The sequence below is a fragment of the Centrocercus urophasianus genome, unplaced genomic scaffold, assembly GCF_019232065.1.
Source record: "Centrocercus urophasianus isolate 14NV4802_14NV808 unplaced genomic scaffold, USGS_Curo_1.0 seq_42, whole genome shotgun sequence".
Lineage (NCBI taxonomy): Eukaryota > Metazoa > Chordata > Aves > Galliformes > Phasianidae > Centrocercus > Centrocercus urophasianus.
Genome location: NW_024885000.1, coordinates 1,989,903 through 2,015,064, shown reverse-complemented (window position 1 = coordinate 2,015,064; position 25,162 = coordinate 1,989,903). Strand labels below are relative to the sequence as shown.

General features: G+C 48.4%; 1 protein-coding gene across 2 annotated transcripts in view; it reads right to left on the bottom strand.

The window, feature by feature from the left end:
• KCND3 (potassium voltage-gated channel subfamily D member 3) overlaps positions 1-20,009 on the bottom strand; it is an 86,547-nt gene extending 66,538 nt beyond the window's left edge. For both annotated transcript variants that reach the window (XM_042833720.1, XM_042833721.1), the window contains exon 1: positions 18,901-20,009. In XM_042833720.1, the coding sequence (XP_042689654.1) occupies positions 18,901-20,009 (1,109 nt within the window). The remainder of the gene's footprint in view (positions 1-18,900) is intronic.
• Between the last annotated feature and the right edge of the window lie 5,153 nt (positions 20,010-25,162).

Below are 25,162 nucleotides of genomic sequence, written 5' to 3'. Positions count from 1 at the left end.
TAATAGAATGTGCCATTCTGTCACAGCAAAGGACATTTTGACCTCGTGTTTGTAACTCATTCTCTCAGGCCAAATCTCAAGTCCTTTTTCCGTGTCTGAAGCGCAAGGAAGCAGCTCAGCTGATCAGCCCAATCAGAGGGGAAAATATTCAATCTGAAGCAGCTCTCAGCTTTTCCAGCCAGGAAATATAACCATGTTTTATTCATAGAAGAAAAACAGTCAACATCCTGCAGTTCCCTGCACACAGCATGAGCCTATAAATAGCCACATGGTGACAGCAGCCGAGGGCTCCCAGGATCCCATCCCACTGGTGGCTGCAGCACCAGCCCCAGGTTGCCCAGTGCTGCTGTGCCTGATGCTGCTCTGCCTGATGCTGCTATTTAGACCAGTGCTGCTGTGTCCAGTGATGCTCTGCCTGGTGATGCTCTGCCTGGTGATGCTTTGCCCAATGCTGCTCTGCCCAATGCTGCTCTGCCTGGTGCTGCTCTGCCTGATGCTATTTAGCCAATGCTGCTCTGCCCAGTGCTGCTCTGCCCAGTGCTGCTCTGCCTGGTGCCACTCAGTGGTCATTCTCTCTGCAGCCACCCAGGCTGGATCCTTGGTCCAGGACATTTCCTAAGGAAATGTGAACTTGGGCAATACAGCTGTAATCATTTACTCCAGACAGGGACAAAGAGATCTGCCTAGGGTTTCTTCATCATATTTTAGCATTGCTTGAGCTCTGCAGGCGTAGCTGGCGTAACAAATTAATTGTGCATCTGTGTGATTTATGTATCTGTGTTGATGTATATCCTTGCTCTCCTTATTTTTCAGTACATTTATCATTCTCATGTGGTCATTCCTTTCCACTCTGCAATTCCTACTGATTTCCATACTACTTTTTTGTTGTTTCTGAGTGATTCTCAGGAGTCTTATCTGGAACAGAGGAGCACTCAGACCTGTCCCTGTGTGAACAGTGCAGGGCTCGGTACAGAGCAGCGCCAGGGAGATCTTACGAAGTGCTTTTAATGCACTGTTTGATTTCAGCATGAATAAAACCAGAGCTCTGTTTTGTGTTCATACTCCTGGGACCCGTCGTGAGTTTCTTCCCTGACTTTAATATTTACTGGACCAGAATAACATAAGACTTAGGATTCTCTGGTAATGCAGTCAGCCAGGAGCCAACTTACAATGCGGGGCGATGCTGCTTCTGGCTGCAAACACACACAGCTCCTTGCAATGTGAAGGAACCCTACATGCAGATCCATTGCTCAGGTGGACTCTGGGCCCTGCCAAGTCCAGAACTGGGAGGACCACCTCAATCCTTTCCCTGCTGAGCTCACTGCAATAGCCTGGGGCTCCTGCCAAGGGAGAGCAGTGAGAGCAAGGAGATGGGGTCTGGATGGAGGTGCAGGTGCTGCTCTGTAGCTGCTGCGTTGTGCACCGAGCACCAGGAAGGTTGCACAGGTTATTTTTAAATGTGGAGGAAGTTATGTAAGGTGGATCGTGCTGAGGGCTTATTTTGTGTTTCATGACTAGATTTTAAAAGAGTGGGACTTTTAATTACTAAATTGAAACTTTCAGGCGACGGGTTTCAGGCGGAGAAAAAAGTTATGGGGTTTTTGGTTTCATGGTTGGATCTTCTTTTCCTTCACAAAGCAGACAGCAGCGGGCTGCAAGATTGCCCTGAGACAACATAGTTCATGCCCCAGCAGAAACTCTGCAAAGCACGGTCCTATTGCACAACATCTTATACTTCACTGATAATGCAAGCACCTTCCCATCTTCCATTCTCTGCTGCAGCAGCCAGCTCTACCGTGACCACTTTGCTTCCCTTGGAGAGTGCACTGTTAGTGCCAGCAGTGCGCTCCATCCAGCTCCTGGAGGCAGCAAGCCAGGGAAGGGCTGAGCTGCAGAGCAGAGTGTAGCAGAGCACAGCCAGCACAGCACGCCTGGCAGCAGCTTGGGGATGAAGGCAGGTGGGTCCCAACGCCTGCCGGAATGAAATACGTGCAAAATGCTGTTGATTCAGGATGGGGAGCTGAGTTGGCACGGCGGTTCCATGGGCAGAGCGACTGCAGCTTTCAGAAATACCCGTGTCACTCAAAAAAGAACGGTTTTCCCATCTCCCAAAAAGAGATTTTAAGGCCAATGAAGAAACACGCCTGAAAGCGTGATCTGATTTTGGTTTATCACTACGGCCTCACGGGGTGGTAGGGTTTTGATCAGAGGTGAGAATGAAGAAAGAAATCCTCTTTTCTTAGGGGGAACTTTTAGGAAATGTAATAACCCGGGAGCTGCTGAGACATTCAGAGACCTGTGGAGTTCTTCACATTGCTCCCAGCTCCCAGACACGGCACTGAGTTCAGAGCTGTGGCCTCGAGTCAGCGCATAGCACAGCAAAGAGCTTCTGCTCAGTGTAAGAGCGTTCTGAATGCGTGTGTGTGCTTCAGCTGCACTGCAAGCTGGATGCCTGGCCAAATGGGAGTGGATTATGTAAAAAACATTAACATGCTGTGGGTTTTTGAGGCATATCCATTTTTCTGGATGCCTTCTAGAGACAGGATTACAAATCTTTTAATGAGGATCTGCTTTCCATCCTCTGGCCATTTTGAAATGTTTACGAGGAAGCCTTTCTTTTCTTTCATGCCAGAAGTGACACTGGAGGAAAACATATTTATACAGCAATAAACACATCAGCAGCTTCTCTTTTGTGTTCCCTATCTAATGCTGTAAAGTATCTTTGAGAAAGCACAATGCACAAAGCAAGTTCTTTGTATCCCACCAGCCCATTGTTTCTCTTATGGACTAGAAGAGAGAAAATAAAGCAGTGCATTTCAATTAGAGCCACGGGAACTTCATTAGTGCCGGAGGTCACCCTTCAGCTCAGCTGGGCTTTGCTCACAGAGTGCTTTTGGGGCCCAAGCGTGTGGCTGGGCTGTTATTTCAGCAAGAAGCTGCTGCAGCACTCTCAGAATGTGAGTTCCATCTTCTCCGGCTCGTGCCTTTGTTGTGTTCAAGAGACAGCCCCAAAGTGGGCACAGAAATGTTACAATTCTCTGAGCTTGTATTGCCTAAAGGAAACAAACAAACAAAAATCTCCTAGCTGGTTGTGTTGAATATAACCAATCCAGCACAATTGATTGCTCTGAAGTATTCCCAACCCTCACGCTTCCCCTGAATGGGAGGCTGCAGATGCGATAATTGAAGTAATTCAAATCCTCTGTAAGAAACAACCTTATTGTCTCCTGCCGAGGATGTCTTTGTAATTATGGAGATGAACTGTTATCTCTCAGCCTGTGGACCCAAATGGAAGAGGCAGCCGTTCAGAGCAACGGGCCGAAATCCTGCATCCAACCTTCACGACAGCGCTGTGAATTCCGCCCCCTGCGGCACAAAGGCTTCCAGCTGGAGGCACACAGAGACCTTTGTGGGTCTTTCTGGATGCATCCGAGTGCCCCAGCAACGAGACATGGCTTCCTGCTAACCGATGACGTGGAGGGGCTTGGAAAAGTCCAGACATCCATCCTGCACTGCACTCCGGTTCCTGCTCCCCTCCTGCAGCACTGAGCATCCCATAGCATCCCAGTGCTCACCTCGCCCAGCTTAAACCACATGGAAGCCATGAGACAAGTCCATCTGTGTCTCATCTGACACATCTTAGAAAGTGATGGAGCTGAAGGATCAAGAAACCCAGTTTCTTCCCCTCTTTTTTTGCATAAAGGGCTCATTGTTATTTAGCTCTGAAAGATGCTTGATGGATGGCAGCAGGTAGGCTTCTCCATTATTCTTTCTGATCTGCTTGATATACAATTGAAGGCAGCTTTTTTAGGAGGAAAAAAATAAGGAGGCTGAGGAAATTCAGATCAGAATTCATTTACGCAGCAATTCCAGCATCCATTAAAAATAACCCATTAAATATTGCCCTCTGCTAAATTTAGGGAACGCTCAGGTGTGTCTGCTCCTGCGCTGCACAGAAACTTTTAATACAGATTTAATCATACTGAGTGTTGGGGGAAAGAGCTAATTAGCTCGACAAATTTAGCAGGCGGTGGTATATGACATGGGAAGAAATGGGTGATTGGATATTATTCACTGCGAAAGTGGCTGGCCCTGGGGGATATCTTTAAGAATATGACATGACATAATCCAAGTTTAAAAATGGAGGAAGTCGAAGCTCACATCGTCCTCAGAATCCTGCCCTGTTTTGGAGTCTCTGCCTCCCAGCATCCCACCGAGCTCCTGATAAATGGGATGGGGGAAAGCAATGGGCTTTGATGTATTGCCGTTGTGAACTTGTGTCGTTTCTGCAAATAATGGCCCTCATTTATCCCCACAAGATGTATTTTTATAGTATTCATAAAATTGTTAATTAGCCATATACAAATGACCCCTGCTCAGCATTTCTCAGTATTACGGTTCCCATATGAGAGCGGATTGAGAAAGGGGAAGGGGCCTGTTTTCTTTAAACAAGCAAGAAAGCCTATTTCTCAGCATGCTGCCATGAAGTATTCTCAGTATTAATAACTCTGCTGAGGTTTAATCAGCCCAGCAGCTCGCCGTACCGCGGTGGGAGCTCGGGCCCATGGAAGGCAGGAGGAAGCTCTGTGTTTCCCCATCTGCCCACATCAGTCAGTGCATTTTTGGGTAGTGGAATCCCACCACCACTGGGAGCTGTGATCCCAGCAGGCAGACACGGCCCTAACAGTGAGCTCAGAGCCACCGTCCCACTGTCCTATCCCACCGTCCATCTGTCCCAATGCATCCATCTGACCCAAAGCTCTGTCTGTCCCAGTGGTCCGTCTGTCCCGCACTGCCTGGGAAGCTCGCCTCTTTGTCTGCTTGCTCCTTTTCAGCAGTAAAAGAGATTCACAGCCGCCTCCAGCTACTTGTTCCCTTCCCTGAGGTCGCTTTATATTGTTCAAAGAAAGGTATAAAGTGTGTCAGGAGATCTGCTTACTCCACAGACCAGGCACAGAAGTGATTGATACAGTATGTCATTGCTAAATTGCTCAAATAAAAAATGATTCAGTGAAATTCCCTTACACTTCTCCTTCCATTATCCCACATTGTATGGTTGTGGATACCAAACTGGCTATCTACAGAAAGCGTTTCAGCCTTAACTTATGAACAGATGGAAAAACAGTGTACTGAGAAATACCATCATTGCCTTAAGGATGGCAGTGGAATACCAGAAGCACCGAAACACGGTGTGTGCCACTGACTTTGCTGTCAGAGCCACTTTGGTGCACAAGAGAGCAGCGCTGCATGAAGTTGAGTGGGTGCTCTGCACTGCACACAGTGACTGTGATCAGAAAAATAAACCATCAGCTTGTTTGGTACTAAAGCACACATTACATTTCTCCCTTCCAAAGCAAATTTCTGTCTCATCCTTCTGAAGAGGTTCATTTAATAGCGTGTGAAATGAAACGTCAACAAGAATTAGAACAAATGGCCCCCTAACACCCAGGGGATGAGAAGTCCCTGCTGGGAGGTGGCTCAGCCCCACTGCAGCCCCCAGGAGCAACACTCAGTTGGTGGGGGCAGCTGCCCAGGAGGTGGGCTCTGCTGGGGGCTGGGGAACCTCAGCCATAATGCTGGGGCTGAAACCCACCCGGGTGCACAGGGCACTCACTGGAGCTGGGTTTGCTGAGTGCTCCCTGCTCTTCAGAGCGAGTGCTTGGAGAGCAGGGTCTGATGGCCCTGGGAAGCACAGAAATGGCATGAAAACAGAGATGTGAGGTATGCAAATAAATCTTGCTGACAAAATTGCTCGCTAGGCTCATTATTATGGAAGTAAATTTAAAATGTGACTTTTCGGAGCTGTTGAAAGCCATCACTTTCAGGAGCTGTTGCATGCCTCTCTGAAGGGCTACTGCTGAGATCTGTGATGTGTAGGGAATGCTTCTCAGATATTTGTTGTTCTTCAATGGGAAAGAGCTGCTGGGCCATCAGGAGCTGTGCAGGCTCCATCAGTCACACTGCCCAGCACACCCCTGGCTGCAGCTCACCTGCATTCCGCACAGAGGGAGCAGATTGACTCTTGTGATGCTGCCCAGTGCAAAAAGCCCAATTAATGAAAGGCTAGGATGCGATTAAAGATTTTCAAGTGCCCTGTCTTTCAAAGTGTGGTATGAATTCCTGGAACACTGTTCTTGTTTTGCAGAGAACGAAGCACCTGTAGCTTGCCTTGCTTGTTTTTCTTGACCCCTGTGCAATTCTGTGTTCCTCTAAAAGAGACAGAAACAGCACGCTGGTTTCAACTGACCATGTAGAGCCTCTTCATAGATTTGTGCCTCTGCTTTTCAAAGGGTCTTGAAAGTGGGAGCACTGAGCAGAATTGGGATGTGGAGAGTAATGCTGAGTATGCCAGGTACCCTTATCTGCCCCTCCTTGGAGGTGCACAAGGCCCTGGGCAGCCTGAGCTGGGGGGCAGCCAACCTATGGCAGGGATGGGGCTGTGGGCTTTGTGCTCCCTTCCAACCCAAGCCATGTGATATTGCCAGAAGAGCTTTTGTCAGTGGTGATGGCAAGGAAGACCAGTGAGAAGGTGCTGGAGTGATGCTAACAAGTGGCAGGACGCCTTGGTGTCCCGTTGCTGCCACAAGAGCAGGGAACTGTGTTTTGTGATTTGTATGGAAGTTCAGTGGTCCGTTCACTTGGATTCTACATCTGTCAAATGGAGATGCCAGTGTTTGCATAGGAGGGCAGCGCTGCAATAAACGTTTGTAGCATGTTCTGACTGCCTTAACGAAGCTGCAGATATGCTGTGAAAACTCAGTTCAGTTCAGCTGCCTCTTTACTTTGTTATTAGCCCATGGGAGGTCTGTGTGCTGCAGCAGGCCCGTGGTGTTGCATTTGGTGCAGAAGGCAGCAGTGTGCACCCCAGCTCCATTTCCCTACGTGTGCTGAGCAGTTCTGCAAATGGCACACGGGCGCCTAACGGCTGTAATTAAACAGATTGACCTTTCCATGCACAGGCTGGAGAGGAGAAAGGTACTAGAGAAGATGGATTGAAAAGTGAATGAGATGCCAAAGTAAATCTCTTTTACTCATCCCATGTGTCAATAGCAAGCTGGGAGCACATCAGTCTCTGCAGCCTGAGTCACAGCTGAGGCACAGGCTGTGCCTATGGGATCTTCTTTGTGCCCATCTTCCAGTGCAGCCCATCAGACACAGGTCTGTCTGACAGCACGCACAGAACTCCTCCTCAATCACACAAAGCTTTGAGCACCTACTAAGGGAAGTGATGTGCTTTGCTGGGAGAGGTCAGGCTGGGTTCTGCCACGTCCCTCCTCGGGGCTTTGTGTGAGGGGTTTTGTTTTCTACCACTCACAGCTGCATCTTTTGCAAGAGGAATGTTATTCTCTGCCATATACAAATGGTAATGTTTTACAATAATTTTGCACTGGTAAAAACTGAACCCAGCTATTGCTGGGTAACTTCTCAGTGAGTCAGGCCTTCAGTCTTTTATTTTATGGTTATCTTCTATCATAGATTTATATGGTGGTGTGATTGCTTTTCACATACAGAATCCTCACGAATCTTTTCATCCCTGCTCAACCTGATTTTCATGGGACTTCAGCTGCAGATCTTAGATGTCATTTGAGCCCACTGTATGCACTGGGCTCTGGGCTGCAACTTCTGCTCACTTGATTTCTTCTCCTCGGCATGTTTCCATAGAAAGGGTATGAAATTCACCCCTGTGCTGTAAAAGTGCTCGTGGCATTGTCTCCAGCTATTCCATTACACGTCCTGCATGTAATTGCTTAACAGTGACAGTCGTCTTGTGGTTTCTTATGAACCAGTGACAGATCCGTCCAAGGAAAAAATACACAGTGCTGGTGATTAGGCAGAGTGATTGCTGTTAAATTCCAAGGCTGGACCCCGTCCACTCCTCCACTGCCGAAGGAGATGATTTGTTGTGTTTCTATCATTGCTTCTGGCTCTGGGAGCAGCACAGCACGGCATCACGCAGGGAAAGCCCTTCCATTAGCGAAAAAGTTGGTTGGGTTTTTTGTTGGTTTATCTCCTCCTGTGAGGGACGTCAGTTGTTTGCCACAATACATAGTGTTATAATGCTGTTTCAGTTTCATCGATTGTGCCTGGGCTTAACAGAACGGGGTGGAAAACTGCGTTTAGAAGATGAGTGGAAAAACAGACCTAGAGGCTGCGTTGCACCTTAGATGGCAAACTGACCCCTGTGGTTGCATTTTGGTACGCTGAGTATCTAGGCTATATTCTGTAGGCCAGGCTTTGCTAAAAACCCTATTAGAACAAGAAACCCACGAACACTTTGACAAGGAGCATATAGTAAAACCCAAATCCTTACATTACACTGCAGTGGAAGGGGACTGCTTTGCTACCATTTTGCATACAGTTGGGCAGTGTTTGGCATCGAGTCCATTCATTCCACCTCAGTGCACTTCTGGGTAGAATTCCCAACCGCCTGAGGCACAACCAAGTTTTCCTTCTGCAGCAGGAAGGTGCTTTGCTGTTTCTTTACCTGCACCACGGTAAGAGGAGGCTGTCCATTCATTATTTATGGTATTTCATCATTAAATCCTAACTTTGCTTCTGAGAAGGCAGCACATTTTGCTAACTCATGTTTTGTCTTCCCTTAAGGAGCAGGAAAACACAGACCTGCAGAGCATCTTTTATTCTACCATCCATAACTGTGAGATTTAAAAAAAAAAAAAAGTTTTCCCCCCGTTTTCTCCTTTCATCTGTAAGAAGAGATGAAGCTCTTTGATATTTTATTTAGACCCCATCGTGCGTCGGGAGCGAGCCTTGGAACTGTTTGTGGATGGGCTTCCTGCAGGGCTATCTCGCTGCCATGCATCTCCTGCACAGTCCCCCACATCCCAGTCTAACAGAGCTTTGGGCACCAACATTTTTCACTGCAAACATTTCCTGCTGCAGGTAAAGCACTGCACACACGTGTTCAGACAAATGCCCTTTCTCTGACTGTGATGATGCAGCGGGCGGATTTGATTTATTGTGCAGACAAGTGCTCTAGGTAGAAGCGCTGTCTGCCCACACTGTTTTGATATTGCCAGAGAAGCAGTTATTAATGGCTACAAACAAATCCTATCCAACTTAGCCACAGTGCTTCCAGTGCCTGGAGCTGAAATCTCTGCTCCTCGCAGGATGCCCACAGGTGAAGGTGGGTGAGGAGCAGCTCAGGACCCAGAGCCCCCCTTGCTGTGACAGCTGTCCCATGGCAGCACTGCACATCTCAGCCTCCCCCCCTCAAACCCTCCTTTCCCATTCCACCATGCTCCTTTTTCCTCGCTGGGACCCTGCAATGAAGGCACATCGAGGAGCGCTGAGATCAGAGTGGGCAGAGCCATTAAAGAATTATTGACACAGATGAGATTGCAGGAGGAAAGCTGTCAATAAAGAGGCCCCAGAAGGCAGCGTGTGGCCACGGGCTGTCTGTGCAGCAGCAAGGGAGGATCTGTGCTGGACACAGCTAACGAGGAGGCTGCAGACGCCTTGTTTGTTTCTGACAAAAAATGAATCATAAAAGCTGCTGAAATTCATTTTCAGTTCACAGTACATTTGGTGCCAGACTTTCATGCTGCAATCACGCAAATATATACTGACACGTACAAGTGAGCTGTGAGCATGTTTATTTACCCTGTGATGTGCACTTGAGGGCATGCATGCATAGGTTTAAATATATTTAAGGGCGAACACCTGTTCCCTCCTCAGAATCCTTCATCTCCCACCAAAGCAGCGATTGGTTCTTAGTGCAGAGTTTGGATATTCTCCCCTTTTCCCCCCTTCAGATGCACCCCAGCTCTGCTCAGAGTTGCACACACATAGGATGGGCAGTGGCAGAGTGTGAGTGCAGCACAGCTATGGGAGCAGAACTGTTCTAACAGCCCTTCGTTTCTGCTGAAATCCTTCTGCTGGCCAAGAAAAAAACCAGTAAAAATAAATACGAGTGTTACTATATAGAAGACAACATTAAGATTTAAAGCTTTTTCTTTCAACATCTGTAGATGTAGCCTTCTTTACTGAAATCTCATTTTTCTCCCTTCTTTTCCAGTCTGGCAGAATTGAACATTATGGAAAGCTGTGTGTGGGTATGTGATGGACTGCTGCTCGCACAGCGGGTATTTGGACTCCCACTTCTCTGGGCAATGAATTGCCCACAAGATCTGTCACAGGACTGCGTGGGCAGTCAGGTTTCCTTTGTGCCATTTGTCCAGACCTCTCCGTTCTGTCTGATCTGATGAGAAAGATCCATTCCAGGAGTATTTGTTCATAGAAGTGCAGAATGGCTGTGGTTGGAGAGGAGCTCTGTTGGCTACCCAGCCTGCCAGTTATTAATGGCTACAGTACCCCAAGGGCTGCACCAAAGCAAGGGTGTTGGGACACTTGTGTTAGAGCTAGCCGTGTTAGTGCACATCCTTGCTTGTATCTGAATTTGTAAAGAACGATCAAACCTGGAAAACAGCAGCTACCACTTGTTGCTTTTCCGATCCATCAATTTAAATGGTTGTTTTCTACCCACCAAGAAGCAAGAAGCAACTTTGTCCACACCGCCAGGAAGAACCTGACGTGACAGCAGCTTTGCTCTGGAGCTACAGATATGTTTTCTGTCTGTAATAGGAGGTTGCTGTTTACCTACATTTTATCTGTTCAGAAGGCTTTCCCTAGACTAGAAATCAAGCTTGTTCAATAGAGCTCATTAGGTAATGAGCTTATTCACTAAGCTCATTAGTAGGGGAATTCATCCCGCTCAGCCCTCTGCAGCCCAAATCTTGTCTCCCTCAGCCTAGCTTACTGCTTGTTTGACCCTTAGCAAGAGAAGTGACTTCTACCTAATTTGATCTGTTTTGCATATTTTCATTCAACAACTGCCTTGCTGAATGACTGTTTCTATTATTTAATCTGGCCTGCTATTCCTCTGCAGCAGGAAAATATCTACAAGGGCTGAAGTCTCTGTGCACAACGTGCCAAGGAGAGAATATCATGCCAGCTCATTTCAAGAACTGAAGCCGAGCGTCTGACTCAGCAGGACTCATCCTGTTCCATGATGGATGCTCCCTGGATGGAGGAACAGACGGTGGGGCAGATGCAAGTAGGCAGGAGAAGGAAAAGAGGCACGAGTAGAAGTTGTGATTGCCTCCTGCGAGCCCTTGATTGCCCATCTGCACGCAATGGCGTGGCCGTGCAGGGAGCTTTAGAGACACACAGGCAGCAGAAGAAAGGGCTTTCATATTGTGGTTCATTATGCAGAGATCAGAGAGCAGGTCTCACAAGGAGGATCTCTCACGGGGTGGGAGACGGGCTGCTACATCTTCCTGAACAACGGCACAACTGAGACGTGTGGCAGTGAAGGAGGTGTGTTGGCAACTGTGCTCCATTGGTTCATGCTCAGAGTGCTACGTTTTAGCCCTGTTTCTACTCAATCAGACACCAGTTATTGGAAAAAGGCTCTCATGGTGTCAGAGTTTGTTGGATGGACAACGGCCTCCTTCTGCCTTCCCTCTGAAGAAGCAGAAAAAAGCAGTTGGAGTTCTTTAATACTGATGACAACAGGTCAAGCCAATACTGAAGCCTCAAAAGACGATAAAACAGGGTTACAACGAGAATGAATTCTGAGCACAGGGAAAGGATAAAAGTTTGTTTGTGCCCCAGCAGCTGTGTGGCTCAGAGGGAGCTGAGCTGCTGAGTGAAGGACGCAGTGCCCTGCGCATACCTGGGGTGTTCAGTTTGGGCCAGTCCTGGTCCAGTGCATGGACTGAACGCCTGTGGGCAGTAAGAACACATCAGGCACGTTCTCTCAGCTGCCTTCCAGCCGTGTTTCTCCAGAAGGAATGCTGCAGGGCAGCTCTGGAGCTGTGCTATGAGCCAGGCAGCAGGATGGGATGATGGAGAGTTTGCTTTCGGAGCGCACTGCTGATCCAAGCAGAGGCACTGATGGAGATGGGCTCCAGGAGAAGGCAGCTCAGAGCAGCTCTTTCCTTGCAGCTCTCCCTTCAAAGAGAGCTCTCTTCTGCCAAGCGTTAGGCTACGAGAATAGTGATATCCTTTCTAATTGAAAAAGAATGCGTTATTTTTGTCCTCACCGTGGTGACTAATTAATATTTAAGGAGGATGAGTCCTTTGTGCTGCTGCTCCTACCAAAACAGAGAAAAAGTGTGTCCTGTTGATGACATGTTGTGCACAAATTACGCACCAGAAGAGCGTACTGACGTGGAAGTGAGAACTGTGGCAACAGAGTGGAAAAACAAGAAGGATAAAGTAATAGTAAAAGTGTTTTCCTTTGTACGGAGAAGAAATAAAGGGGCTGTCAGGTTGTGGGGGGAAACCTTGTTATCTCAAAGCTGTGCATTTAAACCTTAAAGGCTGAAAGCAAATGGGAATTTATCATCTGCTGTTTTCACATCTGATGCGAAACCCCGTATCCACAGGCAAAAGAGGAACAGCAGCAATTTGTGTCTCTTAGATGGAGTCACATGCACAGAAGGAATAAAGCAATAAGATCATGAAAAATAATTATCTGCACAAAAAAGCTGAGGGTATTTCAGCGCGCTGAGGACGTGCTGTCGGGCCAACAGCAGCTGCCAAAAGCCAACCTGACAGCTTCCACTGCTGCAAGGCAGCATCTTGGGCAGTGCAGGACTGGGCTGGCTGCTGGGGTCTCGTCTTTGTTACTGGGGGGGTCTCCTGGCACCGCTGTGCTCTGAGCTCAGCTCTGTTTGAGCTCAGCTTTCAGGAGCGCGTGGCCCCATTCTGCAGGGCTGCTCTCTGCGGAAGCAAACAATCCTTCTCAAGGGCTTCACAGCAGCCAAATTTCGCAAAGTCCTGAAGGCAAAACGCTTGGGCTGATGTGTGTTTTAATTCTGTTGCAGATGGCAGGCCGAGATGAAAGCAGCAGGCTGCCCCGGGCGCTGCGCTCGGTTCCTCTCCCCAAGTCTCGTGGCACAGAGCAGCTCTGCACGGCTGCCCACCTCAGCACGGTGCTTTCAGATGTGTTTGTAGGGGAACGGACCCCACGTACAGCACTGAGCAGCAGCGTGCAGCCCAGACCCAAGCCCCACAGCCAGACCCAAACCCCACAGCCAGACCCAAACCCCACAGCCCGCACAGACATCCCCAGTGTAAAGCCAGGAGAAGAGATAGAAGTCACTAACAAGTGAGAGAAGGAAAGGGCCAGATGTTGCAGCATCGTACCTCAGGCTGCAAACTAAAACGAAAAGCCAGGAAAGATCTGCACCTTTTAAAGAGGTAATAAATTGTTTCCTCCTCTGGCAAGCAGCAATTTGACTTGCCACATACCTCCGAGTAATTTCCCAGCAGGTTTTAATGTTGGAACAATGGCATTCTGCTAGATATTGATTTTAAAATAACTCTTCCACCCTTACTTGTAACCTGAAGAGGTGAATTACAGCCCTTGAATGTGCTCTAACGTAGTGCTGGTAAATGGTGGAACTGACAGTGGCTGTCTGGGAAAGCCATGGGGCTGAGCCCTGCCCGGGGCAGCCAGCAAAGCTGGGACAGATTTGGCACAGAGCAACCCTTGGTGTAAGGCACAGAACAGCTGCCAGGCTGAGCCCTCTGCTCCTGGAGCTTATGCTGCATTAAGCACATCCAAACCTGCTCTGTCCTCCGGTAGCAGCACAGCATCTCTGTCCCTGGGTACCTTCATGCAGATGGGCACAGTGGCAGGGATGCAGAGCCCAGCATCACAGCAGTGCAGCACCAAATTCCGCACCTCTCTGATGGTCCTGCAGCTCTCTGTGCCCGTGCAGCAATGCACGCCGAGAGCAGATTTTGACTGCGTGGATGTAATCAGCTAAGAGATGTAATTCGTTTTGGCTAATTTGTTGCAGGCCTTTAACTTCCCTTCCCCTTTCACCGCCTTCATACTGACGGTGGCTACTCTGTCCCCTATTTTCAGCTGATTGCTGTAAACTAATTACTTTTACTGGGTCAGCGCTGTTATGAAATTATCATTTTATGAGACTAAAAATAACTCGGATCCGAATCAGCAAGCCAATCACTTCCCTTCATCTCCAGCGAAAATACAATGCTCTCTGCAGCCTGCGTCTCTCAGGCACTCGCTGTGCTGCCGGCTGGGGAGGGAAGCAGGAATGAGGAGCTGCGAAAGCTTCCTCAGCTCAGTTGCTATAGATGCATCTCTGCCAAGGTTCCCATTGGTAAGCACAGTAGTCATGTTGTGGTTTTAGGCAGCACCGTTACTCAGCATCATTCAAAATAATGTCCTTCTCGCACGAGTTTGCCTTGATGGAAAGTTATTTGCCCTTGTCCATTAGAAATGGGGTGTTTGCATGTGTGTGCAATCATGACAAGTAACCAAAGCCATAAAAAGCCCAAGGACAGAGACATTCCCATTTTTCAGGGTTGGTTTTTTTTTTGAGTGAAAATCCAATGAATTCCACTTGCGACAAGAATGAATAAGGGCATTTTAATACTTCTGCTGAATGCAAATAGCTCAAAAATGAGATGCTTGCTTGAGATTTGCATCAAGGCAGAGAAGAAAAAGGTTCTGTCTCTGATTCTGATACAGAGATGTTCCGTGCAGCGTCTGTAAATCCATTAGGGGAAGAAAATTGATACACACTTCATATAAGGTGAACCTGGAGTCAGGAGAATGAAAGCTCAAGCAAATGACTTCTTAGTGTAGCTCCATCAATTCATTGTCTTATTGGGCTTTCTGTGTATTAAATTCAAGCTGCTCCCTGGCCTGGGGGCAGAAGAATTGTTGCCCGTAGGAAATGGGGAGAGTGATGATGTGCTGGCACCTCGCTTTACAAAGGACATGTCCCACAGCTCATCTATCTTCCCCCTGACGATGGCAGATATGCAAAGCAGCATTTCGATTAGAGCAATATTTCTGATTCCACTTACTGAGGAGGTGACACACGCCATACGACGACGGGGCTGAGCTCTGCAGAGCAGCCAGCATGGCAGCGCTGCAGGGCTGATTTATGGCTTCCATGACTTTGCAAACTCCACCCGGGTCGCATGAAGGAGGGTGATTGAGGGTTGCTATCGGTCTATGGGCCCCGGGGCCACGCATGGAGCAATGCTGCACAGATCCCCATCACGCAGTGCTGGCAGCCCTGCAGTTGCTCAGCGCTCAGCCAGGCCGTGCTGCTCAGCCGGCAGCGCTGCAAGTTTCACATCCTGTTCCCCTGTTTACATCTCATCCCATTCCTTCCTTCCCCAAAATTGAATACCAGTGAAAAAGAAAGCCCAAGAAATCAACGAAACAAATAACAAGATGGTTGATTACTGACGGCTCTCTCTCACTTCTCATCCCCATGATTTGCAGGACTTCGGGCTCCAGCTGGGTAACATCAGGACAGTGGAGCAGCCCCCAAGCCTGAGCCCAGCCCCCCCCAGCACTCAGGGATTCCCCTCCTTGCTGCAGAGCGGGCTGCAGCCGTGGCAAGGCCATTGCATCTGCTGTATGACTTCCCCAAGCTGATGTGGCTCCTTGAACAAACTCTGCAGATACGGTTCTGCTGTCCCAGCACAGTGACCAGCGCAGCCAAACCCAAAGGGACAGAACAGACCCCATGGGGACAGGTGTGGGAAGGGGGGATTGCAGCCACACTGTGCTCACAGACGCTGCCTGGGAGGCTGAACATACTGCTGCTGTCAGGTGAAAGGAAAACAGCCATAAACAGCAAAGGGAAACATGACATGGGCAGAAGCAGAGCAGGCTGCAGAGGTGGGGTCCGGCACCGCATCCCTGTTTGTCACACTGGGGCACAGGGATGTGGGGTCAGCCCCTCCAGAAGCAAACCCCAGTTAAAAGTAGATGGAAACAATGCACTGGTAGCAAAGTGACACGATTTATGATAATTAAAGTGTCTCAGTGTGGGTGTAAAGCTGAGGGCCATTGCATATGAAGTGAGTTAAAAGCAAGAGGGGGCACAAATGCAGGCAGATTAGAGGATGAGTGCTGCAGGGTGAGGGGCAGCCGCTGCCCCCAGAGGAAAGTGCTGCTGTGGATAGGATAGCTGGCCTTGAGTTAATTTTGAATAGTTGATTCAGTGATTCAGATTGATTTGAGATGCACCTAAGAGTAATGCTTTCATTATAAAACCTCCTGAGCAAAATTTAACTCGTGCTAAATTAAAACAGCCTCTGTTAAAGCGGGGCTGATGAGCACAGCAGAGGGCTCAGAGATGCAGGGTCAGTATAATTTAATTCCTTTGCTTTGTTTCCCATCTCAGAAAAGCTGTTGTACCTCCCTCCCTGCGCTGCTGATTTTTTGCTGTTGCTTTTGTGCCTTTTGCTCAGAGGAAAAACCCCTTTTGGAAAATCCTTTATCATGGTTGTGCACCAGGCTGTGCACGGAGGCTGGCTCTCACAAATGGCGACGACTTCCTTGCTTCCAACTGAACAAATTTAATTTACTCCAGCAAATATCTGGCTTAGATTTGTTATTTTAATTATTAACGTTAGTCAACTGGAACATCTGTTAATGCTTTCCTAGTGCTAGCCTGGGTTTTCATTGTCAGTAAACTTTCCCTTTGTATAAAAGGGGCTTGGAAACACAGGAAAAGTTGTCCTCCACATTGCAAATCACACTGCCACAAGCATAGATATTACAGTGCCAGGGAAATGTCCATTATCTGTTTAAGTCTCAGGGTTCAAAAGAAGAAATCTATACACGTGTGTATATTTGGCTTAAAAGCTATGGCACTGTACATTTCCTGTTTCAAATACTGGCTAAAGCAGATGATACTGGGATGCTCTGAGCAGTGCTGGGATGGCAGCAGCTGACAGGCAACTGCTTGGAGAGGCGAAGTGAGATGGAATAAGAAGCACGTTAGGAACTCCGGCTGCTGGCAACCGCTGTGAGATGGGAATTGCCAGCGCTCTCATTAGTAACAAGATCCTTCCAAACATTGCTAAGTGATTTCTGAAGAGAGAGAGATGGACTGTGGTGTGAAAATGCCAGGAAGATGGGAATGACGTGGGGCCGAAGTCTTGTTTCTGCAGCTGGCTGATTTCGATGCCGTAGAGCTGCCCTGGGTGAGGGGCTGGCGGCGGGCTCCAAGGAGGTCTGCATGGCACATAGCATCAACCTGTCTGCCTGGGATTTGCCTAGGATTCCCAGGGTTTGGGAAGCCAGCAGTGAGGGTTTGGTTTTGCACTGCACAGCAAGGTGCCAGAGCCATGTGTGGGGCAGGCAGGTGTTGGCATTTCTCTGCAGGAGCTGCCCGGATTTCAGAGTGCCTTACAAGTCTGTGCTAAAGGCAGCAATCTCAGCTGGCACACTGTTTGCCAGAGACACCTATTTTAATTAAAATCCAGCAACAGAAAGCCCCAAATCAGTAACACGCCAAGTGTAAGCTTTAAGGCTTTGATAGCATGTTATCAGTCCCTTTCCAATGAACGCTTACAAAGCTATGCTTAAACTCCTGGGTGTTTTTAATTCTTGTCGACTCATTTAAAGCACTCATTCATCCATAATTTCTATGATTGCAACAGATTGAGGACACTTTCAAGTCCTCAGGAGCACTCTGTTTTGTCACCTATGTGTTCAGAGAGGAAGAGAAAGGGAACAAGACCAAGCACCGATGGGAGCAGAGCATTAACTGCACTCTGCAGCACTTTCTGCATGGCTTTTACCAGCAACTTTTGTTCCCAAGCAAAACTGAGCGTTTCCTCGACCCCAACTTTCCTATGACAAAGATGGAAAGGACATCCATGTGAACACACACGTGTCTGCAGACAGAAGGATGGGTGCAGTTATATGGAACGGCAACGAGACTGCCTTTTGGTGACTGTGACAAACATTGCCATTCTCACTTACTGAAGAATTCAGACTGCCAGTTGTCATCAGATTCTGTGCCTTTCTGACAGCTGAATTACGATTTCAATAATTTACAAGAGCCATTGTGAGCCTGTCCATGCCTAATAGGCACAGAGAAGTGTTTAAAATCACAAGCAGCTTAGAGGAAAAAGTGGTGACCATATTACAAGAGTGAGGGTTGTCTACATCTGAGCGTTAAACCCTGTGAGCTCTTCAGTGGGAAAACTCTTTGCAAAGTAGTGACAAACGTTGTGTGTCCTGATGGGTGGCATTAAGAGATGATTGCCTACTTTCTTTTTACATAACCCCATCAGGGTGAGGGCTCGGCCATTCTGACAAAGGCTTTTGTTCAGGGAGACAGAAGCTCAAATCTATAATCTCAGTAGAAATATCTGTAAGGGGGAAATGAAATAGAAGGGAAAAAACAGCGCCCTCCAGGCTAGGTTTCCTTTGCTTTGATTATTCCATTACCTCTGCACCTGTCCATAGCAGTGTTTGAAGTTCTAACACAGCGTATGCCAATTACTTTTTCAACTCATCACTAAACACAGACGAGAAGCCCATTTATTGCTAAACCAAGTGAGAAAAAATCCCACGGAATGTGTCCTGGAGTGACACTGAGTGACTTCAGGAGCTCAGCAGCCCATAATATCCATTTGAATTCAGCACATCTGTAACTCCTGGCACGCCAAACAAAGAAACTGTGACCAACGTTGTGAAAAGAGTCAAAATATACGTCAGAAATTGTGTGTAAAATCCACGGCTCAAATGAATGTCTGAAAAAAACCCGAGCACTACCTGCCAACTTCCTTCCACTTCTCTCTCCTGCAGAATGAGAGCAAATCAGCACCTACTGCTCCACAGATTGCTTCTCCTGCGTTCATTTACCATTGTGCCAAGCATTTGTCAAGTGGGTTCAAGTGCTTTTTCTGTTTCATACATGTAAACACGAATTCCAGAAGCTATCAGGCAAAGAACAATCGAGTCTTTAACACTTCTATTCCCTTTTGCAACATGCATCCAGAAAACTGCTTAGGAGCAACTAAGTCTTGCTCCTACTACATGCTTGCAGGCTGCCGAGTAAAAGAAAAAGTAATACTCACCCAAGTGTTGTCATGGTTACAATAGTGTACCAAAAGGAAGCAGGAATACTGGTGAATTTGCTTGCTGAGGACCCTTTCTCTGCATAAAACATCACAGTAGCAAAGATGATAATTGCCATAGTGAGGGAAAAGAGGAGAAAGCCAAGCTCAGAGGCACAGCTCTTCAAAGTGTAGCCCAAGATTCGTAAGCCTTGGGAATGGCGAGAGAACTTGAAAATCCTGAAAACCCTAAAAACCCTTAGAGTCACAAAGGCTCCGCTGACATCCTCGTTGTTGGTCATCACCAAACCAATGTAGTATGGCATGATGGCCACCACGTCAATGATGCTCATCACGCTTCTGATGAACCTGTAGCGACTTGGGGCCGCGAAGAGTCTCAACAGGTACTCGACTGTGAAAATCATCACGCAAGCCGTGTCCAAGCAAAAGAAAGCCACAGCATATCTCTCCCCACATGGAAGCTCCTTGTTCCCCGGCACCGTGCCGCAAGGGACAGTTTCCACGACATTGGTGATCACAGAGACGGCAATAAAGAAGCCGGTGACGTAGTAAAAGACTAAGGCTAAGGTGCTGGTGTGGGGGTTCTCGAAGGCTCGCCACATGGTCTGCCGGAAGCTCAGGGATGGCATGGACCCTTCCTGGTTGTTTTCTGAGTCGTTGTCGTCCATCAGCCGCTCTGCGTTTTCCCTCTTTCTGTCTTTGTACTCTTCGTAGCAGCAGTCCCCAATGATTTCAGGGAGGATCCCGTAGAAGGCAAGCTCTTCATCGTAGGCAGAGATGCACTCGTACCTGGGATAGTGCAGCTTGCCAGTTCTATAAAAATTTAAGATGCACCTGAAGACCTCGGGGTCCCGGTCGAAGAAGTACTCCTTGGTGTCTTCATTGAAGAAGAACTCCTTCTCCGTGCTGCCCAGCAGAGTGTCCGGGTACCTCTCAAGTGTAGTCCTCCAGGTCTGGAAACGCCTGCCGCTCACGTTGAGAATGATCAGCTCGTCCTGCCTCTTGTTCTTCTCTGTCGGAGCCAATGGCATGGGACAGTTGGCCACTGGCATCCATCCTATGGCAGCTGCCCTGGCAAAGGGCAGCCACGCAGCCACCCCTGCAGCCATGGTGCCCCTGGCCGTGTTACTGGAGGGGATGGGTAGGAGTCAGATCAGCTCCATCTGAAAGGCAGAGCAGATAAAAGCACAGCACAAAATCAGTCAGGGTTTCTCCATCGTGCTCAAGAGCTGGATCAGAATGGGTGCAAGAACTTCAAACCGACGGCTTGCCCTCATCTCCTGGATGAAGAGGATGTTAAAGGAGATACAACTCGGCGAGGTTATGGCATTATTATGGATTGAAATTTTGAATAGCAAATGATTCCTCATTAAAAGCTCTTTAAAAGCAGCATAAACACAGTAATTTATATTTGCTTCCTTACAAACAAAACTAATCCAGAATTCCCCAGGTGTAAGTCTCGTGCTCATCCATTTAACTACAGCTGTCAAGAAGGAGCTGGGAGTGCCAGTGAAATCAGCCTGCAGTTCACCCAGCAAAACTGCATGCCATGAAGAGCCACGACTGGGCTGAGCTGGGCTTCCAGGTGTCAGAATAATAGAATCATAGAGTCATAGAATGGCCTGTGATGAAAAGGACCACAATGTTCATCTCATTTCAACCCCCTGCTGTGTGCAGGTCGCCAACCAGCAGCCCAGGCTGCCCAGAGCCACATCCAGCCTGGCCTTGAATGCCTGCAGGGATGGGGCATCCACAGCCTCCTTGGGCAACCTGTTCCACCTCTCTGGTTTTCATTCATTTTCTTCCACCCTTAATTAAGGACCTGGGCTCAGCAGGAGTTTTTTGCCGGTCTCTTGGATTTAGAGGTGTGTTTTACTGAACTGAAACACAGGAAAATGTTACCAACGGAGTACCAGGAAAAGCAGAACAGGAAAGCCTCCAAACTTGGGCAGCTTTCTTCCAGCAGGATTTATTACCAGGAGACCCTGATCGTTTCCTGGCAGGCAGAGACAGAGCTGAAGGACCATTAGGCTGAACTGAAATATCTTCACTGCAATCTTGATTTTTTAGATGAAATATATCCCAACTTGTCCAGACCCTCAACCACTGGAAGCCAACGTTCTCTGGAAATTACAGTGCTTAATGTGGTTCTGATCTGGCCACGATTTTTTTTTTTCCTTTTCTCTCTTTGGTCTTCAGTCAGAGTTCTTAAAACATTGAACTTTTTTTCATCTTTTAACTTGCATTTACTTTTACTTCCCTTTTGTTTTCCTAAGTCTGCCATAAAATTATCTGGAGAAAGGTGCCATTGTCATATCAGATGCATTACGGTCCCTATCAAAAGCCAATCTATCAGTGGTGATTCCATTGATCCCACTGACTCAAGCCCTCAAAGCCTAATTATATCCTCTACATGATACCCTTCTATACAATTTTACTCTGAACATTTTTAATTATATGAAAGCTGCCATTCCAGCCAGTAAGGCTGCAGCATTATTGATTTCAACAGCCATCAAAACACTGAATAAAAAATGATGCAATCAATCTGTGGTAAAAACAACTGAACTGCTCCCAGGAATGCTCTTTCCTCTTCAGGACACATTAACATTCATCACTTTAATATGGAGCATCTCTCTGTGCAATTTTACTACCTAAAGGACAACTGAAATCCCACATCTCACTGCTGCTGGAAGAAGTTTTGTAATTACAAAACATGGAATCATCCATAATGATTATCCCAAGGAGACACTTTCCACATATGCATGCACCAGAGCCAATATCCCACCGCATTTTGCTATGGAGGATTGTCCCATATCATGAAGCACGATTTTTTCCTCTTCCTCCTAAGGAACAAAAGTATTGAGCTAACAGTGCCCGAATGGCAGCCCTGGAGGCCACACAACCCTTTGTCCATGGCAGAGGTGGAGGAAAGCACCGCATGTTTGCTCTGCACCACTTTGACTGCCTGCCCCAGTCTGCAGCTGGAGGAGCTCCCTGGGGACAGAGCTGCCCACTGCTGTTGGCACAGTGCATCTTGTAGCTTTAGGAACAGGGCTGCAAAGCAGGGGGCAGAAAGATGACAACCACTTCTGTCATTAATCACCAAATGCATACGAATAGCCAAGGCACCAAAATAACACATCCTCTCCCTAATCTCCCTGCTGGTAAACTGCCTTCTGTGCTTTTTAATTTCAATTAAAAGCACCACAAGTCGTTATTTCAGGACTGATTGGTGATGTACACTGACCTGAGAAGCTACGAAGCAACAGCTCCTCATCTTCCCTAATTTCTCTGGGGAGCCTTATTAGAAATCTCTTCCATACTTATAACTTTGGCTGTAAATTCCAGGTTACCTACATTGGCTGCTGAGGCTCTATAAATACTTCACGTATAATTGTTCTAATAGAGCACTGGTAGCTCACAAGTCACTTATGCATTTTTAAATCAATTTTTAAAGATAAAATGGGTCTTTCCATGCTAGCAGTATATGTGGGGAAACTATTAATACCTCAGCTATGAAACGGGCAGGAGATTAAAACAAGAGAAGGGTGTTCTTCCATAGAGGCTTAGTTCCCGTTTCTCCACTACAAAGAAATGCAGCTGGTTAAGGGAGCTTAGCACACACAGCTCTGTTAGCAAAGTTGCTTCAATCTGTCCCATTTGGTCCACAAAATACTCAAAAAAACCTTTTTCAGATGTAAGCCAGGCTTCTGTAAGAAGGACTGAGAGGGCAGAGAATAATAAATCCCGTCTCAGAAGGGTTTTGCTTTCTCTTGTCTGTGAATCTTTGGGACTTTATCTCTACTAAGAGAGATGAGTTTGTAAGTTAGAGCTGCACAGCTTGCTTAAAACAAAACAAAACAATGGAACAGTTTATCTGTTAACTGTGGAAAGAAGCCCCTTTTCTGCCCTCCATGTCTGGGTTTAGTAACTGCTAACCATTCTCCTCAGGCTGGAAAGCATTCCTGGGCACAAAATACATTGTATGGGCAACAGTCTTTTCAGCTTGAGTGGGGAACAGACACACTGCAACTCTATCAGACACGTACTTGCCTACACACACATTTCTGACTTTAATTACTGTAATTTCTGCATGCAGTTTGGAAGAAACGTGTATCGGTAGCCTGTTGATGACATTCAGAAGACCTGCTGCACAAAATACAATCATTTGCCTCTGTCTGACTTACAGAAGTCAGCATCAGTGCAGAAAATAACTCTTTTCTGTGGATGGTTAGGAGGAGAAGCACATGGGGTAGGAAAGCCGTTGGCATGAGCCCATCTCTGCAGATTCCAGCCCCATCTCCATCCCTCCCCACCGCCCTGCCCTGGCACCCCGATGTGATCCCAGGCTAAAAGCAAAACCCTGGCGTGTGCTGTTGGATCAATGCAGCTCTGGAGGAGAACTTCAGAGAACAGTCATTGCTGTTTACCTAAAGGGTCAGCAAATAAGCGACGGATTCTTACCACATTAACTTCTATTGCCATTGCCGTACTTAATAAATGACTCTTCAAAAACAAAAACAGAACAAAAATCTCCTGGCATTTCCTTATCTGGAAGCAGACAGGGATGACTTAAAATACGGCTGATGAACAAGTGAGTGTTTTGATGAGATACAACGCTAATGGGAGTGAAGAGCCTGGAGATCATCCCTCCTCTCGCTCTCCCTCCATAGCTGGGTCAGGCTCAGGCAGCAAAGATACTTCGCTTAAGAGCAAAATATGCCACTCAGAGCTTCAAAATCCTCTTTCAGCCTTGTATTCCTTTCCCTTCCTGCTCACATCTGATAATAAAACTTTCTGCAAAGCACCCATTCAGCCGGGTGCAGAGATCTGGGAGCAAAAGCAACAGGCTTACAATAAGTGCATGCCAAGTCCTGCCCACCCCGGCAGCCCAGGCGCCCCGTCTCGCAGCACCCCATTACCTGCAAGGCACCAGGGGCAGGGAGAGCCCGAGGGAACGGGCAGGGAGGGAGCACCGCTGCTGTGGGTACGAGGTGAGCTGTGCCTGCCTCCCGACTCCCTCTCTAAATGCAGTCAGAGGCAATCAGAAAATGCAATCATCATTGGGAAGATAGAGAGAGAGATGACTAAACGGCTTCTCCCTCTTTGCAGCGGAGACGGTCTCTCCCTGCCTCTCTCCTGAGCTGGTTGTATTTGCCCCTTTCCTTTCCAGCCCAGTTCGGAGCTTCAGATCGCTGCCAGGTCCCGGAGCATCCGCGGGCACGGACCTACCGGGGGATGCAGCCCGAGGACGGGCGGTTCGAGCTACCGGAGGCACAGCAACCGGAGCCATTAAACGCACACCTGAGCCTACGCTGCGGGCCGACGTGCCGGCATTGGCGAGGCTGGGAGCCGGGGGGCGAGGTGTGCGATGCTGTGCCCCTCGGGCAGCAGAACCCGTGGGAGAAGTCTGTTCTCCTGGAGAAGAGCCGTTCCGCCGGTACCGTGATCCCACAGGCAGCCTTAGCGCGGGCAGGAGGGTGGAATGAAAAGAAATACCCCAGCCTGAAGCCGATCTTCCCCTTTCTCCTTCTCCCCTCTCCTTCTCCTACCCCGTACCCTTTCCTCCTCCTCCAGCCGTTCTCGCTTGCCCAGCTTCTTGGCAACTCTTACCAGTCCTCTCTGCATCCCTCTTTCATCCGCGGTCAGAAGTTGGACTCCAGATGCTCAGAGAGCTGGCATCCTTGCTCAGTTACATTTGCCGGTGAATCTCCCTTCAATAAATAACTTTCAGCCCAAACGAGAGCAACCCAGTCATGCTCCGCTCTGCCGGGCAGCTCTGGCACTGACTGATGCGCCGCAGCGATAGTTAGTGACTTCCATAAAGTAAGACAGATACGTACATGAAATAGAGGAGCTCGGCTGCCTCGCCATTGCCTCGCATCCTTCCCCAGCTCAGCTCCGCACTTTAATCTATAGCCAGGAGTTCGGGGGCTGGAAGGGTCCGCGCGGGCAGAGGGTGGAACAGAGGGAGGGGAGGGAGAGAAGGGAGCGGAGCGGCGAGGAAGGTGAGAGCAGGAGAGGGAATGCGGAGCCGGGGAGCGGACGGGCGGGAGCGGCCCCTGCCCCTCGCCCTCCCCCCTCCGCCAGCGCGCCGTACTCCGCCCGCAGGTGCCCCCTCCCTCCCCCCTCGGCCCCGGCCGCCGTCCCCCCCGACCCCGCTCACCTCCGCGGGGTCCCGGCCAGCCGCCCGCCTCGCCTCGCCCCGCCCGCCCGCCGCTGCCGGCCGCGGACCCAGCCGAGCGCGGCCGCTGCCATGCGG